Here is a 19,181-nt window from a genome sequence, read left to right on the forward strand (position 1 = left end):
GCCAACACCGCGGTTCCTGGTGTGTCCGCTGTGCCGTGCGTGTGATCATTGCTTGTACAGCCCTCTCGCAGTGTCCGGAGCAAGTATGGTGGGTCTGACACACCGGTGTCAATGTGTTCTTTTTTCCATTTCCAGGAGTGTATCTGAGGACATCTTGAGATTGTTCGAAAGTTGTGAACTGACACCTCACACACACAGTTTCGTTAACATGTTGCTCAAGTTCATCAGTCACGTCTGAATGCGTATCTCGACCACTTTCATCATGCACGTCAGTGCGTCCAGCTTTGAATGTTCAACAACACTCCTTCACATCACAATCACTCATAACTCCATCCCCATACACACGACACAATGAACTACGAAGCTTGGCGGCATTGACTCCGTCTGCTTGCAGGAAGCTGTGACCGAACCTATCTCGTAACTGGAAGGAGACGCAGTAACAGTGTACGTTTCAATCGCTCGCTGCTGCACTCTGACAAAAGAAACATGCAGCTGATATATTATTTTATTTGTTGTGGTGTGTTATGTAGTTTCATGTTCTGCTCGAACATTGTTTGGACGAGATAATGGTTTGTACTGTTGGCTTTCAAGTGATGTACTCTTCACTACACTCGTTAGTAAAGATTTTGTGCTTATTTATAGACTCAATCACATGTTTATGACACAGTCATAACCGGTTTCGGCCATACAGTGACCATCTTCAAATTCTAAAACAATACAAAAGAAAATTTATATTAAAACCTAAAAATAAGTGAAATATTTAACCACGCTTATTAGTAATCTAGCAGAATCTAAAGGCGGCATACACTGAACACAAGTTCATGCGTTGTCACACTAGCTATAAAATGTAAAACACCGGTCTTATATAGATATAAACATTTTGTTAGATTTTGTTCACCCTCTTTGCGCTAGATGCGCGCGTCCACTATAAGATAGTCTTAATTTTTCAAAAGCCTAAAATAATCAAATTTACTATTAATATTTAGGTCAAATGTACATAAAATTTAAGATTACAGAACAGATCGTTAAATCAGTAAAATAACACTTCAGAACAAGAAGAAAACCTGGCCCTGGCCCATCTACTCGTGTTCTGCGGCCTTCCGTGAACCACTCTGCTCACACACACTGCCGAAACACTTCGTCCCACACGAGAAGCAATTTTCCGGATGGATACATGACATTCTCTCATGCCAACAACGCACCCTCTGTCAAACTCATTGATTCGAATGTACGGTTCGCGCATACGTGTGCGAGGCATCCTGCACGTGTCCTCAAGTCACACTGATTCATTACCTTCGATTTACAGCGATAACGAGAGCCGCAGTTACGCCGTGATATCGATGTTGACCTTGAACCCATGGGCCATCATGGTTCAAATGCTAATCACTTCTGCAGAACACAATAATGTATGTATTCTGTGAAAATAAACGTCCTATCTCCAGCCGTTCGAGGTGTTCTGTTTTTTTTTCCTGAACGTGAGGGTATTTTTGTTGTACTGGAGAGACAATATAATTTTTTGCTTCGGACAAACTGTTACATACACGTGAGGGTATTTTTGTTGCGCTGGAGAGACAATATAATTTTTTGCTTCGGACAAACTGTTACATACAGGCGGTTGCAGAGTGTTTCACTCACGTTTACACATAATCATGACTAATTCAATTTCATAACGAAAAAAGATCATCCACGCAAATAAGTCGATCGAAATATTTTAGCACCTTCGTAACCACATTATGGAGGCATAGAAACGAGGAAAGCACTGTAGGCGTCCTGGACAGTTTTAACATAAAATGATTTGTCATTAAAACTGGAATTATCTTGCAGGTCAATCAGTTACATCTGAAAATGCACAGGTTTGCTTCCAGCTGGAACGGCAAACCGTCTCGGTAACACGCGAAAAGAGATGTGGCATTGGCACTATCCTCAAACCGTTTTACAAACGATCCTCGTAATTCTTTCAAGGCCACTATGATTTCTTCAATCCTTTTATTTTCTTTAACAGTTGTGAGTTTAGAGAACTAAACTGTGTTTGTCAGAATGTGTCTCTTCTGTAACGCGATTTTCTCTTTATATGCATCCCCGTCAAACCAGAAAGAACTTGTTTCTCACCTTGCAATGTCTTACTGTGGGCAGTGTGCAGTCAAGTCTAGTTAAAATGCGATATCTGCAGTCCACACCGGATGTTCTAATTTTCGACCCTGCACTCCTATTTCCTTCATAAATCAACACTAGCAAGTCTTAAATTGAAGACTCGTTCCAGGTATGCGGCTCAACTTAAACATCCTACAGTGCAATAATTTAGAAATTCTCCACACTCTCTGTTCAATTCCATCGAAAACTGTTGCAACTGACAATGGAATAATGGGTGGGACTTCAGAAGTTTTACTCTTCACATCACCAATTTCTTCTCGTGCTCCATGTTGCAAATTTGGCAGAAAGTGCTTCTTGATGTGTAGAGCATCGAATCCCGTCTGTTGATCGTAGTAAATTTTTGCTTTTTCATTGTCAGTTAAGTCCTTTAATACTTTCTGCATGGTATTGTCACACCGTTTCATACGGAAATTGCTCTACCCGTCGCTTCTGTGGTTGCATAATATATATTGAGAATTCTCATCCCTTTATTCTCTCATTCCAAATCATTTATAAAGGCTTGTGATAATTTATTGTTAGACTACCTCTATTTTTGCAAAAAGTCACTGGACCTGTGAAAGCCTTTCATACCAAGAACAGATACTGAAGCGTAAACAGTGTTCTGCCGAATTCAAATGGTTCAAATGGCTCTGAGCACTATGGGACTTAAAATCTGAGGTCATCAGTCCCCTAGAACTTAGAACTACTTAAACCTAATAACCTAAGGACAGCACACACATCCATGCCCGAGGCAGGATTCGAACCTGAGACCGTAGCGGTCGCGCGGTTCCAGACTGAAGCGCCTAGAGCCGCTCGGCCACATCGGCCGGCCGATTCTGCCGAACTGAAGAGTGTTTTGCCGACTGAAAGATGCTACAGCACAGTACTAAACGAAATGTCGCCCTGTACCGTGTACTTCCGGGAAGGATCGATATGTGACAGGCCGAGCCTTGGTCCGCACGCGGTCCGCACACCGTGAAATGTGGCACGCCGTTGCTGGCGCTGGTGTACAGTTACTTACCTGATCTCTAGAACAGGGTGGGGCAAATGAAAGTGACCCGAACGAGTGGACACGGTTGGACGTGAATGTATGCGTAGGGCCACTCCCCGTCACGATGACACCACGTGTACGCCCGCTACTTGATCCACACTAATTCAGAGCGTAGTGCGGGCTGCGTCAGTGTAAGGGGGAGGAGTGCAAAAGGGACGTTGGTATTAAATAGTGGAGCAGCTGGTGTTCGTTTTGAAGAGTTACATGACAACAAAGTCGTGGAAACGGTGTGGTCAGCTGTTTGCTGAGAAGTTTAATGGTGTCAAAGTGCCTGTAAAGAGCACCATGCGACGCTTAGTCCGAAAATGGCAACAGACAGGATCTGTTTCGAACAAGTCAAAAAACATTCTGAAACCTGTCTGCACACCAGGAAAACGGGCTGCAGTTCACCAGAAAGTGCTTCAGAGTCCTATCAAATCAACCTGACACCTGTCGCAAGCGCCTGGCATTTCATGTCCGTCATGTATCCTGGATGTCTTTTATCCATTTTTATTTGCCCTACCGTGTGTGTCCGCAAACCAGAAAAAGGGGCTGAAGTTCACCAGAAAATGCTTCGAGTCCTACTAAATCAATTTGACACCTGTTGCAAGAGCCCGGAATTTCAAGTCGATCATGTATCATGGAAGTATTTCTGCTGTGCCATTTTTATTTGCCCCACCGTGTATAAACCTCTTTGAAGACAGTTTTATCCATCATGGTGATACAGTTTCAACAAAAGTTAGTGTAGTGTGGTGAATTTACCCTGAGTGGGCGCATTGTCGAGGGAAATATTTGTCATTCATTCATTATTGTATCCTTCTCGCACGTAATGTAACTTATTACTGACTATTTTTCTTTCTAAATCATCCGTGCATGTATGGGAGGAGACATCTTGCAAAGTCGATATGTTATTTGGGCTACAAAAAAGATTATGCCAATTTTAATTCATACGTACTTTCGAACTGTTTTTAACTAATGAGGAAATTATTTACGATGCTACTATAGAGCTATAGACATTCGCCATCTTCTCCTATCTCTTGTTACTAAATGATAAGTGTAGGTGACCAATTTCCTTGTAGCAGGCAGTTTATCAGCATTTATTAAGTAAATTGTACTCTATTTGCTAAATGTACTCTATTTGTGCTACTTGCGCTAGCTTGAGAAACAGGAAGATGGGGGAGTTTCGGTTCTATAGGATGTTTGAATACTCTTGGTCAGATACTGTGGTCCGCGCGTACGTGATTTTCAGTGGCTTTCTATCATCAGTTTACGATAATACCAGGTTGTTCCCACACTTGCATTGTATGGGGGCTTAATTAAAAAGAAAGGACTAATATTAATGAATAAATGCAATAATTTGAGTTGCTGTGTGACCGGTTGTGAAGTCTCGTAACCGGTTGGCCCTGACTAGTATTAGCACACAATCTGACTGCATAAAATAAAGCCGGCTGGTGTGGCCGTGCGGTTCTAGGCGCTTCAGTCTGGAACCGAACGACCGCTACGGTCGCAGATTCGAATCCTGCCTCGGGAATGGATGTGTGTGCTGTCCTTAGTTAGGTTTAAGTTGTTCTAAGTTCTAGGGGACTGATGACCTCAGATGTTAAGTCCCATTGTGCTCAGAGCCATTTGAACCATTACAACCATAAAATAAAAATAAAGAATGACAAGGAATTTCCGTTAACACAATTGATTGATTAATTAAGTCCCCTGCAACTATAAAAGGTACGAAAAAACAAAGCAAAAGTGTAACTGTTCTGTGTGTGGTAGTGTAACTCAACGTACATGTATCTGGCTCGGTTCTTTCTCAATACGACAAAATATTTTAAACGCCATTTACAATGAACTAATTGAAAAACCAGAAATACTATAATTGCACATAGAAACCAGAATTACGAGTCTAATAAATGAACACGAGCCACATGCTTTGTTGACTGCAGCTGTGAGCAAGAGGGATTGTTATTAAAGAAAACTGTAATACCTTTTTACCTCATTATATATTGGCGAAAATATTCCATTACACCAGCATCATAAATCAAAAGCCCATCTCCTTTCTCAAATATATTCTGACAATTGCGACTTCTTCCATCTATGCATTACACCAACCGAACAGCGTCTATTCTCTCGCCCAGCAGAACAACAACTGCCCTCGACATTCTCTGAATTACTATTGCTCAGTGGAGGCAGCGGAATAATTATCTTTGGCGCAATCTCTGGCGCTGTGACTCAGTGTAGCCACCTTTCAACATCTCAGAAATACAACATGAAAACCATTATACCATGTGGACAAACTCGAAACAGAATTTGCACATTCGCAGACCGTTGCACATCATATTGTACGGTGGTGTTGTTGCATCAGGGAGGGTATGAGGCAGCATAAGGTGCAGTCAAATGAAACGGTACAGATGGAAAAAAAGTAAGTGAACTGTTAACTATATCAAAAGTAATCGCCTAACTGTTAATACATTTATCTCCCACTGTGAGACAAGACAGTCAATGAATTCATGGGAAAAAAAGCTGGCAGTTGCCTAAGGACCCAAGATTGTTGCCAGGCCAACATGATAGCGATTTCTGTATTTTTGGAGCCCTGAAGAAAGACTTTCGTAGTCGTCGGTTTTCTTTGGACGCAGAAGTGCACGCGTGGGTACAATTATGGTTCGGTAGGCAACCGCAAACGTTTTCCTATGAAGGCACGGATCGTCTTGTCTCACAGTGGGATAAATGTGTTACCTGTTGTGCCAATTACGTTTGAAATGATAAACAGTTAACTTACTTTTTTCCATGTGTCTAATTTTCATTTGATTACCCCTTATAGAATCAAAAGTCAGGAACACCATGGGCAGTTGCAGACTCACGAATGAATGCGGCCTAACTGAAGAAAAAACAAAACGTGGTACTTCCTTGTTGGTAACCTGTTGCCTGTGGCTCCTTAAAACAAATGTGTGTTATGAAGCTTCAAAATACTGATAATTCCTGTCAGATTAATACTGTATACTGAAACGTTTTCGAGTCCCTGTGCAGCACACAGTTTTAATCTGTCAGGAAGTTTCAAAACGGTACGCACTCCACTGCAGGGTGAAAAATGCATTTTGGAGATTAAGAACACTAAATTCCATGCTGTTTTCCTTTATTCGGGACAAATATCTCTCAAGGAAACGTAATCAGTGTACGTCTCCATTCACATGAGGGAACCTTCATCCAAAGTTTTCACTGACGTACTGGCCAAAGACTCGTATTGCTTCGAAGAATGGCGTGACGATGCCGATGATTTCAGACGCTGGAGGGTCGAAACCTTGGCTACCACCGCCGGGCAGTTCGATGGTGTAGGCGAGGTCCACTCCGCCGACGGCTTTCGTCCAATCGTCGCTGCTGCCGGCTGACGCATCTGTTGAAAAAGCACGTCGGCCTCATAATTAGATCAGACATTTTCTCGCCATCGAATCATGGAAACAATTGTATGCTAACAGAGAGGAAAAAGTAAATAAAGTTGAAAAATGGACGACTAGTCATCGATCTGTAGTGATTTGCTTCAGCGACGAAGCAATCATTTCAAATTGTGTGAGTTGTGTATTCAAGTGCGTATTTGATTGGTTAATTTTTATTCATCTGGACTTCGTCTGAAACTCTCCTAGATAACACATCATCAAATATTCCCAACATTTTTTAATAAATAAAAACAGAAATATCAAAATGTCGAGCTTCAAATTGCCGAAGTGGAAGTAGAGCAACATAACTATAATGAATTTAGAGCATTTTAAATTGCGAGATTACGTAAGGAATTGGGAGGGCTTTAGTTGTAGCCTCTCACTAGCTGTAAACTGGAATGATTTCAGGAGACCGTGGAAAATACAAATCAGGATTACTGGGAGATGTACACCAGGCATACAGTTGTAATGACTGTCTGACAAACTGGGACATTTCTCTTAAACTGACTAAAAATGGATGTAATTTGGGTAGCAGAAACCGGGACACTTCGTCAAGCTAGAAAAAAGTGAATTAATTAATGGAAATATTTTCTACGTGCTGTGATTACTAGAGGCTATAGCTATACCAAAATAACGGACCTTTGAAAAATCATCGAGTATTTGTTTGACTGTATCGCGCTAACACTGATCTCACAATTGCTGTTGAATTTGTAGTGTCCGGCGTCACATTTTTTCCGCTCCAGAATCATTAAAAAGTGCGGGGCTTAGGGTACAAGTACAGTCCACTGGTTTCAAAGACATGATATTTAACGGTATGATAGCACTTTGATAATTCTGCTGCTGTTAGTAATTTATCTGTGTAAAATAGCTGTCCATTTTTTAACTGCTTGCAGAGTACACATCGGATTTATGGTTTACACTAGGCAAATAATCCTTAGTATCTACTGTTCTCCTATGTGCAATGGAAACGTATCACAAGTTATACGTTTTACTTCATACTCACTTCTCGGTCGTTTTATGAAGAACCATTCTTCTTTACTTAGATTAACAGCTGGAGCTGAGATATAGGTCCACGCAAGACTTCTGACAAAAATTTATACTATGAAAATATTCCTCATCATCATCATCATCATCATCATTTAAGACTGATTATGCCTTTCAGCGTTCAGTCTAGAGCATAGTCCCCCTTATAAAATTCCTCCATGATCCCCTATTCAGTGCTAACATTAGTGCCTCTTCTGATGTTAAACCTGTTACTTCAAAATCATTCTTAACCGAATCCAGGTGGCCGGCCGGAGTGGCCGAGCGGTTAAAGGCGCTACAGTCTGGAACCGCACGACCGCTACGGTCGCAGGTTCGAATCCTGCCTCGGGCATGGATGTGTGTGATGTCCTTAGGTTAGTTAGGTTTAAGTAGTTCTAAGTTCTAGGGGACTTATGACCACAGCAGTTGAGTCCCATAGTGCTCAGAGCCATTTGAACCATTTTTTCGAATCCAGGTACCTTCTCCTTGGTCTGCCCCGATTCCTCCTACCCTCTACTGCTAAACCCATGAGTTCCTTGGGTAACCTTGCTTCTCCCATGCGTATAACATGATCCCAACATCTAAGCCTGTTCGCCCTGACTGCTACATCTATAGAGTTCATTCCCAGTTTTTCTTTGCTTTCCTCATTGTGGACACCGTCCTGCCATTGTTCCCATCTAGTAGTACCTGCAATCATCCTAGCTACTTTCATATCCGTAACCTCAACCTTGTTGATAAGGTAACCTGAATCCACCCAGATTTCGCTCCCACACAACAAAGTTGGTCGAAAGATTGAACAGCGCACAGATAACTTAGTCTTGGTACTGACTTCCTTCTTGCAGAAGAGAGTAGATCGTAGCTGAGCACTCACTGCATTAGCGTTGCTACACCTCGCTTCCAGTTCTTTCACTATGTTGCCATCCTGTGAGAATATGCATACTAGCTACTTGAAACCGTCCACCTGTTCTAACTTTGTTCCTCCTATTTGGCACTCAATCCGTTTATATCTCTTTCTCACTGACATTACTTTCGTTTTGTAGATGCTAATCTTCATACCATAGTCCATACATTTCTGATCTAGCTCTGAAATATTACTTTGCAAACTTCCAATCGAATCTGCCATCACAACTAAGTCATCGGCATATGCAAGACTGCTTATTTTGTGTTTACATATCTTAATCTCACCCAGCCAGTCTATTGTTTTCAACATATGATCCATAAATAATATGAACAACAGTGGAGACAGGTTGCAGCCTTGTCTTACCCCTGAAGCTACTCTGAACCATGAACTCAATTTACCGTCAACTCTAACTGCTGCCTGACTATCCATGTAAAGACCTGAATTGCTTGCAAAAGTTTGCCTCCTATTCCATAATCTCGTAGAAAAGACAATAACTTCCTCCTAGGAACCCGGTCATATGCCTTTTCTAGATCTATAAAGCATAGATACAATTCCCTGTTCCACTCATAACACTTCTCCATTATTTACCGTAAGCTAAAGATCTGGTCCTGACAACCTCTAAGAGGCATAAACCCACACTGATTTTCATCCAATTGGTCCTCAACTAATACTCGCACTTTCCTTTCAACAATACCTGAGAAGATTTTACCCACAACGCTGATTAAAGAGATACCTCTGTAGTTGTTACAATCTTTTCTGTTTCCATGTTTAAAGATTGGTGTGATTACTGCTTTTGTCCAGTCTGAAGGAACCTGTCCCGACTCCCAGGCCATTTCAATTATCCTGTGTAGCCATTTAAGACCTGACATTCCACTGTATTTGATGAGTTCCGATTTAATTTCATCCACCCCAGCTGCTTTATTGCACTGCAATCTATTGACCATTTTCTCCACTTCCTCTAATGTGATCCTATTTCCATCATCATTCCTATCCAATTGTACATCGAAATCTGACACATTACTGGTCGTATTTTCACCTACATTGAGCTACTGTTCAAAATATTCCCTCCATCTGCCCGAGGAATCCACAGGATTCACCAGCAGTTTTCCTGACCTGTCCAAAATACTTGTCATTTCCTTCTTACCTCCCTTTCGATGACTGTTAGTTACACTCCAGAATGGTTTTCCAGCACCTTGACCCAAAGTCTCCAACCTGTTTCCAAAGTCTTCCCAAGATTTCTTCTTGGATGCTGCAATTACCTGTTTGGCTTTGTTTCTTTCTTCAACATAACTTTCTCTGTCTACCTGAGTTCTCGTATGTAGCCCTTTTTGATACGCCTTCTTTTTCCTTTTACAGGCTGCCTTGACTGTGTCATTCCACCAAGCTGTTTGCTTCATCCTACCTTTACACACTACTGTTCCAAGACATTGTTTAGCCACTTCTAGTACTGTGTCCCTGTACCTTGTCCATTCCTTTTCCAATGACTGTAATTGACTACATTCAACTAACTGGTACCTTTCCGAGATCACTGTTATGTACTTGTGCCTGATTTCCTTATCCTGAAGTTTCTCCACTCTTATCCTCCTACATATGGACCTGACCTGCACTTTCGGCCTCACAATACCAATTTCACTGCAGATTAAATAATGATCAGTGTCATCAAAGAAACCCATGAATACACGTGTGTCCCTCACAGCCTTCCTGAATTCCTGATCTGTTATTATATAGTCAATGACAGATCTGGTTCCCCTGCCTTCCAAAGTATACCTGTGAATGTTCTTATGTTTAAAAAAGGAGTTTGTGATTACTAAGCCCATACTGGCACAAAAATCCAAGAGTTGTTTCCCGTCCCTGTTGGCCTCCATATCCTCTCCAAATTTACCCATAACCTTTTCATACCCTTCTGTTCGATTTCCAATCCTGGCATTAAAATCACCCATGAGCAGAACACTGTCCTTGTCCTTTACTCTAACAACTACATCACTGAGTGCATCATAAAAACTATCCATGTTATCTTGATCTGTCCCTTCACAATGCGAATATACTGACACAATCCTAATTTTCTTGCTAGACACTGTCAAATCTATCCATATCAGTCGTTCGTTTACATACCTTATTGCAACTACGCTGGGTTCCATTTATTTCCTGATGTAAAGCCCTACACCCCGTTGTGCTATTCCTGCTTTGACTCCTGGCAGGTAAATCTTGTATTCTCCCACTTCCTCTTCTTTCTTACCCCTTACCCGAATGTCACTAATAGCTAAAACGTCCAGCCCCATCTTACTTGCAGCCTCTGCCAACTCTACCTTCTTCCCAGAGTAGCCCCCATTGATATCAATAGCTCCCCATCTCATTACCATTTGTTTGCCAAGTCGTATCTTAGGAGTCCCTGGTTTGTCAGTTAGAGGTGGGACTCCGTCACCTCCAAAGGTCCGAAGTATTTTGCTCTGATTATTGCCAGCATCATATTTAAAGTACCAGGGAAGCAGGTTGCTAGCCTTACTTGCCCCGAGTCCCATTGAGTTTTACCCCTAACGGTTGAGGGACTAACCGGTGGATTTGGTAGTCTTTGCCGTATGAGCACAAAGGTGACCACGACTCACTGACATATTCCTCTGACATAAAAAATCCGGGCAAACTAAGTCTTGTAAATTTCCGTGAAAAAATGGAACGTTTCCGTTGTCCCTTAATAATTGGTCGGCTTGATTATTTCAAGTTCGTATAAAGAATGTCAACAATATGCAGCATACAGTTGTTGTCAACCATCTGAATTGGGCAGTGTGTCAGCTACAATTGAAAATTGAAAAAACCTAATTTCGTGCTGTTATTAAGCGTTTTCATTTGAAGGGTTTGACAGCTGCACAAAACAAAACAGATTTGTACGAAGTTCAGGGGGACTCTGCACCATCATTAAAGACCATTTATTTTTGATTAACTAATTGAAGCACCTAAGATGATGCGCGTTCCTGCCGTCCAGTTAAGGTCCCTACAAAGGAAGCCAGCGACAAAATCAATCATATTGTAGTGCAAGACCGCTGTAAAAAATCGTGAGATTGCTGAGACTGTAGGCATCTCAACTGAGTTAGTACATGATATTGTGCACATAGAATTGGCTGTAAAGCAACTACGTGCGATGTGGAAGTCAAAGACCATTTTTGTCACCTGGTAAGGTGATGGCCACAGGTTTTTGGGATTCCCAAAGAATAATCCTCGTTGTATACTTGGAAAAAGATAGAACCATAAGTGGATCCTATTATGCTTCATTGTTTGATCGTCTGAAACTTTCATTGGTTCAAACTGCTACGCAAGAAATTGCTTCTTCACAGGATAATGCGTCATTCCACATACCAGCGATAACAGTAGCGAAAGTGCATGAACTGGGCTTTGAATTGGTTCCTCATTCACTCTATTCAACAAACTTAGCTCCAAGTGACTTCATCCTGTTTCATAGCTGGAAACTTTGGGTTGCTGGGAAGAAATTTTCATCAACTGAGAATGTAATAGTTGCAGTCAACGAGTATTTTGCAGAGTTTGACAGAAACTATTTTCCGATAGGATGAAAACGTTGGAGGATTGGTGGACGAAGTGGTTATCCCTCAAAGGAGTCTATGCCTACATCTACATCTATACTCCGCAAGCTACCTGACGGTGTGTGGCGGAGGGTACCTTGAGTACCTCTATCGCCTCTCCCTTCTATTCCAGTCTCGTATTGTTAGTGGAAAGAAAGATTGTCGGTATGCCTCTGTGTGGGCTCTAATCTCTAATTTTATCCTCATGGTCTCTTCGCGAGATATACGTAGGAGGGAGCAATATATTGCTTGATTCCTCGGTGAAGGTATGTTCTCGAAACTTCAACAAAAGCCCGTACCGAGCTACTGAGCCTCTCTCTTGCAGGATCTTCCACTGGAGTCTATCTATCATCTCCGTAACGCCTTCGCGATTACTAAATGATCCTGTAACGAACCGCGCTGCTCTCCGTTGGATCTTCTCTATCTCTTCTATCAACCCTATCTGGTATGGATCCCACACCGGCGAGCAGTATTCAAGCAGTGGGCTAACAAGTGTACTGCAACCTATTTCCTTTGTTTTCTGATTGCATTTCCTTAGGATACTTCCAATGAATCTCAGTCTGGCATCTGCTTTACCGACGATTAATTTCATATGGTCATTCCATTTTAGATCACTCCTATTGCCTACTCCCAGATAATTTATGGAATTAACTGCTTCCAGTTGCTGACCTGCTAAATTGTAGCTAAATCATAAAGGATCTTTCTTTCTACGTATTCGCAGCACATTACACTTGTCTACATTGAGATCCAATTGCCTCCCCTGCACCATGCGTCAGTTCGTTGCAGATCCTCCTGAATTTCAGTACAATTTTCCATTGCTACAACCTCTCGATATACTATAATATCATCTGCAAAAAGCCTCAGTGAACTTCTGATGTTATCCACAAGGTCATTTATATACACTCCTGGAAATTGAAATAAGAACACCGTGAATTCATTGTCCCAGGAAGGGGAAACTTTATTGACACATTCCTGGGGTCAGATACATCACATGATCACACTGACAGAACCACAGGCACATAGACACAGGCAACAGAGCATGCACAATGTCGGCACTAGTACAGTGTATATCCACCTTTCGCAGCAATGCAGGCTGCTATTCTCCCATGGAGACGATCGTAGAGATGCTGGATGTAGTCCTGTGGAACGGCTTGCCATGCCATTTCCACCTGGCGCCTCAGTTGGACCAGCGTTCGTGCTGGACGTGCAGACCGCGTGAGACGACGCTTCATCCAGTCCCAAACATGCTCAATGGGGGACAGATCCGGAGATCTTGCTGGCCAGGGTAGTTGACTTACACCTTCTAGAGCACGTTGGGTGGCACGGGATACATGCGGACGTGCATTGTCCTGTTGGAACAGCAAGTTCCCTTGCCGGTCTAGGAATGGTAGAACTATGGGTTCGATGACGGTTTGGATGTACCGTGCACTAATCAGTGTCCCCTCGACGATCACCAGTGGTGTACGGCCAGTGTAGGAGATCGCTCCCCACACCATGATGCCGGGTGTTGGCCCTGTGTGCCTCGGTCGTATGCAGTCCTGATTGTGGCGCTCACCTGCACAGCGCCAAACACGCATACGACCATCATTGGCACCAAGGCAGAAGCGACTCTCATCGCTGAAGACGACACGTCTCCATTCGTCCCTCCATTCACGCCTGTCGCGACACCACTGGAGGCGGGCTGCACGATGTTGGGGCGTGAGCGGAAGACGGCCTAACGGTGTGCGGGACCGTAGCCCAGCTTCATGGAGACGGTTGCGAATGGTCCTCGCCGATACCCCAGGAGCAACAGTGTCCCTAATTTGCTGGGAAGTGGCGGTGCGGTCCCCTACGGCACTGCGTAGGATCCTACGGTCTTGGTGTGCATCCGTGCGTCGCTGCGGTCCATTCCCAGGTCGACGGGCACGTGCATCTTCCGCCGACCACTGGCGACAACATCGATGTACTGTGGAGACCTCACGCCCCACGTGTTGAGCAATTCGGCGGTACGTCCACCCGGCCTCCCGCATGCCCACTATACGCCCTCGCTCAAAGTCCGTCAACTGCACATACGGTTCACGTCCACGCTGTCGCTCCATGCTACCAGTGTTAAAGACTGCGATGGAGCTCCGTATGCCACGGCAAACTGGCTGACACTGACGGCGGCGGTGCACAAATGCTGCGCAGCTAGCGCCATTCGACGGCCAACACCGCGGTTCCTGGTGTGTCCGCTGTGCCGTGCGTGTGATCATTGCTTGTACAGCCCTCTCGCAGTATCCGGAGCAAGTATGGTGGGTCTGACACACCGGTGTCAATGTGTTCTTTTTTCCATTTCCAGGAGTGTATATTGTGAACAACAACGGTCCCACGACACTGCCCTGCGGCACACCTGAAATCACTCTCACTTCAGAAGACTTCTTTCCTTTGAGAATGACAGGCTGCGTTCTGTTATCTAGGAACTCTTCAATCCTTTCACACAATTGGTCTGATGGTCCATGTGCTTTTACTTTGTTGATTAAACGACTGTGGGGAATAGTATCAAACGCCTTGCGGAAGTAAAGACACACGGCATCCACCTAGGAACCCATGTCTATGGCCCTATGAGTCTCGTGGACGAATAGCGCGAGGTGGGTTTCACACATTTTCAAAACCCATGCGGACTCCTACAGAGTAGATTTCTGGTCTCCAGAAAAGTCATTATACTCGAACACAATACGTGTTTTAAATTCTACAACTGATCGACGTCCCTTCTTGAAAACGGGGATGACCTGTGCCTTTTTCCAATCTTTTGGAACGCTACGCTCTTCTAGAGACCTATGGTACACCGCTGCAAGAAGGGGGGCAAGTTCCTTCGCGTACTCTGTGTAAAATGGAAGTGGTATACCATCAGGTCCAGCGGCCTTCCCTCTTTTGCGCAATTTTAATTGTTTTTCTATTCCTCTGTCATCTATTTCGGTATCTACCATTTTGTCATCTGTGCGACAATCTAGAGAAGGAACTACAGTGCAGTCTTCCTCTGTGAAACAGCTTTGAAAAAATACATTTAATATTTCGGCCTTTATTCTGTCATCCTCTGTTTCAGTACCATTTTGGTCACAGTGTCTGGACGTTTTGTTTTGATCCACCTACCGCTTTGACATAAGACCAAAATTTCTTAGGATTTTTTGCCAAGGCAGTACATATAACTTTACTTTCGAATTCATTGAACGCCTCTTGCATGGTCCTCCTCTCACAACATTTCGCTTCGTGTAATTTTTGTTTGTCTGCAAGAATTTAGCTATGTTTATGTTTGCTGTGAAGTTCCCTTTGCTTCCGTAACAGTTTTCGAACTCGGTTGCTGTACCACGGTGTCTCTTTTCCATCTCTTACGATCATGCTTGGTACATACTCATCTAATGCATATTGTACGATGGTTTTGAACTTTGTCCACTGATATAATGTGTAAGAGAGAAGTAATGTGAGTTAAATAAAAGGAAAATTTACAGTCTTCAAACATGCACATATTTAAAACACCTATGCCGTATTACGGCACTGAAACGTGTTATTTCAACCTGCTTATGATTAATACAAGCTTACGCATAGTGTTATTCGAGTCGATAATAACATTTGTTGACTTTGTTATTATCAAGGGCGGACACAATCCAAGAAGAGCGTTGTTATGTTTTACATTTATATTTAATAACTGAGTTGTACACCTACAGGTATCCCAATGAATGGCGTCCAGTAAGAATGACAAGTAAGCGAACGTGAAAAAAATTGTAGTTGGGAGGATACCGAAATACTGCTCAAAGGATAAGGAGCAAGCGTGCAACGAGTGGAGCGAACGAAATAAGTGTTGTGGAAGGTGTTGCTCATAATCCACATGTTAAGTCCAGAGAAATTACGTGTGCTTCTGCAATAAGTCAGCATGAGTTCTTCACATTTTGCGCGGAAACAGTTTCCATCCGTAACACGTGTTGCTTCACCAGCACGTCAACCAGAGCAATTGCAGAAGAATAGAATTTTATCCCTAGATTCTGTTGCGGCATCTAGACAACGGACTCTCTTTTCCGATGAAAAGAGAATTCCGAATCATGGAAAGCTGAATGTAAGAAATATGCATTACTGATCTTCTGAGAACAAGTACTGGCTGTGGCAGTGGGATGCGAACGTCTGGTGCTCGATTATTGGAGATTATGTGGTGGTTGGTCTTTGGTTCGTTTAAGAAACCTTAACAGGTAAAGATACACAAAATTTCTTTCCAAAGCGTTACCGGCGTTCCTGAAGGAAGTACCATTCGAAATACGTAGCTGTGTGTGATACCCGTACGATACGTGACCGGCTCGCTACACGTGTGTGCCTAGGGAAGCGTTCAACTAGCCTTTCTCGGTCACTGGCAGGACTTCTCTGGGGTAAACTACGTTCTTTTGTGATATCAAAATAGTTCAAATGGCTCTGAGCACAATGAGACTTAACATCAGAGGTCATCAGTCCCCTAGAACTTAGAACTAATTAAATTTAACTAACCTAAAGACATCACACCCTACCATGCCCTATGCAGGATTCCAACCTGCGACCTTAGCAGTCGCGCGGTTCCGGACTGAAGCGCCTCGAACCGCTCGGCCACCGTGGCCGGGTATATAGAAGGGCAAGGGATCATTGTGGCATTTGTGTCTCTCCGATGTGCGTGCGTCAATATGGAAACGTAAACTATGGCGACGTCATTATCACGTGCATCCAAACAGGACCAACGTGGTGTTATTCTTTTGTCGGCTACCGAAGGACAAATACCGGTAGGCATCCACCGGAGAATGAAGGAAATGTACGGAGCAGCTTATTTGTCTACAACTAACGTTGTGGAGTGGTTCGCAAGCTCATGATAACGCTCGTTCCCATATCGCAATTGTAAGGTAGAAGTTGCACCAATTCAAGTGGGAGACACACGAGGACTCGCCCTATAGTCCTGATCCCGTTCCATGGGATTATCACGTCTTCGGAATGCTAAAAAAGGCAATAAAGGGTCGGCGATTCCTGTCGGACGAGGACGCGTATCAGGCAGTTACGGACTTCTTCACGCAGCGTGACACCATGTTGTACCACACGGGTATCTTCAACCTTTTTGTCTCAATGCTCGCGGGAATTTTGCCCGTTGGCATACCGACTCCGGACTGTACAGCCTTCGAACAAAAGCGTTTTGATCGCCTCTTATATTTAACTCTTTATACCTGCTACCTTTCTTAAAATACATTCCATTTTTTGACGTGCACATTTCTTTCAAGCCTCTGGTAGAAACAAGAACAATTACCGTCGTTAACTAGTGAAGCGCTGCAACTACGCATGGACAGTCGGTGCTCTGTCTTCTGAAGAAACCTAACCAATTACAGTGGATCAGTTGATTTATAGCAACATAGTGAAATGAAATTAATTATCAAATTTATTATTTGGTGCTACCTAACAACCTGTAGGCAAGCACTCAATCATTTCATAAATTTAGTTGAGTCTGGTTGTGCGCTGCTGCAATGTGGTCTTAAGAAATTCTTTAAATAGTAGTATGCCAGCCAAAGGAGCAGTTAAATGAATACAAAACCGACACATTAAATAAACGAAATGGTACTAATCTAGAAAGACAAAGTGGTTCAAATTATATTCAATGCTGCATTTATCCAGGTCAAAGAAAGAAGTTACAGAAATGATGGTCTACTGATCCCGAAAATACGCACAATAATTAAATGTGATTTGAAATAGCATTGCAGTGAGCAGAGCGTACACGGGCAAAGTTTACTTTGTGCCAGCGACATTATCCAGTGCACTCTTTTGCTAATCGTAGCAAATTTGGTCATTTAGCCAATTCACAGGAGTTCGATAAATAATATTGATTCTGAACTCAAAGTTCAACGTAACTGTTGTTTTTAAAGCAATATGGGACACATTTCCATAACAGTAAACTGTTGCACTGAAATAACTGGCTCCAGCATTCTACACTCCATCTTATAGTAAGCGGTTCGTAGGCTGCACAGAATTTTACCCACTCTAATGACAGCAAACGAAAGGCCCCCAAACGTGCTCTCCCTCAACTGTGTCACGAGTCTGCTACTATAGACATGTCATTGTGGTTATTTACAAGATTTAAACATATTTAATATTAAACATACAATATACAATATGATAATTTGGGTACATTCCATTACTGCACAGATTAAATTTATAAATCGTTACAATTACATCTTTTAGATAACTCTTTTACGCTACAAATAGGAACTACAAGAACCTATCCAAATCCACGACTTTCTCCTCTATCACCCTGCCGTGCTGTTCTAGTTAACTAGTGCTCCTACAAACTTATCGTAATAAATTATCGTGTTAATACACATAAACAATAAAGTGCAATAGTATCAACAGTTGACGCTCAGGGTACCCTTACTTTGTAACTGTGGATATGTCAATAGGCTCCTTCTACAGCCGTCATCATTCTTTTTTATATGAGACATCAATTACGAAATTTTCAGTTATCATGAATACTTTTGCTATAATCAGTTTTTACGTATAATTATTAATTACATTGCTAATATTGGTCCTACATAAGTAGTGACAATTGTACTGGAATCGTCCTTTTATGACGAGTTCAATGATATATTCAGAATTCTTGTAGCTAGTCTGGAATTAACTTTACTCTTTTTGGCGAATATTTCAAGTATTCGCATTTTTATATTGCAGAGAACATCGTAAAAACACAGGCACTGCAATACAGTATTTCACACCAAGACAAGACCGTGAAAGTTATCGCAAGTCTCTTCCTGTGCGGCAGTCACAGCAAGTGGGCGAGAACCGGACACTGGCTGGCGGTGACACGTGGAAGTTCTCGACGGTCCAGGAGTCGTGCTAGGATGGCCGAGGCGCCGGCACGGTAGCTCAGCGTGTTCGGTCAGAGGGTTTAGCTTCCCTCTGTAATAAAAAAACTGAGTGAACGGATCAACGAACATCCTGAACGTGTGTCACCGGACGTCCGCCACGAACACATTCAACGAAAAAAAAAACAAAATTATAACCAATAAATTTTACAGATTGAGTCTGATGGTAATCGCAATTGTGAATACATTTCTCGCTTTCACATATCAGCGCTGACATTCTCTCTCCAAGCTGGTGTCCCT

General features: G+C 42.8%; 1 protein-coding gene across 1 annotated transcript in view; it reads right to left on the bottom strand.

The window, feature by feature from the left end:
* Positions 1–6,295: 6,295 nt before the first annotated feature.
* The window catches only part of LOC126260387 (carboxypeptidase B-like), a 77,856-nt gene continuing 64,970 nt past the window's right edge, over positions 6,296–19,181 (bottom strand). Inside the window, exon 9 of the mRNA XM_049957715.1 lies at positions 6,296–6,542. Coding sequence (XP_049813672.1) covers positions 6,352–6,542 — 191 coding nt within the window. The 3' untranslated portion in view covers positions 6,296–6,351. The remainder of the gene's footprint in view (positions 6,543–19,181) is intronic.

The sequence above is a fragment of the Schistocerca nitens genome, chromosome 5, assembly GCF_023898315.1.
Source record: "Schistocerca nitens isolate TAMUIC-IGC-003100 chromosome 5, iqSchNite1.1, whole genome shotgun sequence".
Classification (NCBI taxonomy): domain Eukaryota; kingdom Metazoa; phylum Arthropoda; class Insecta; order Orthoptera; family Acrididae; genus Schistocerca; species Schistocerca nitens.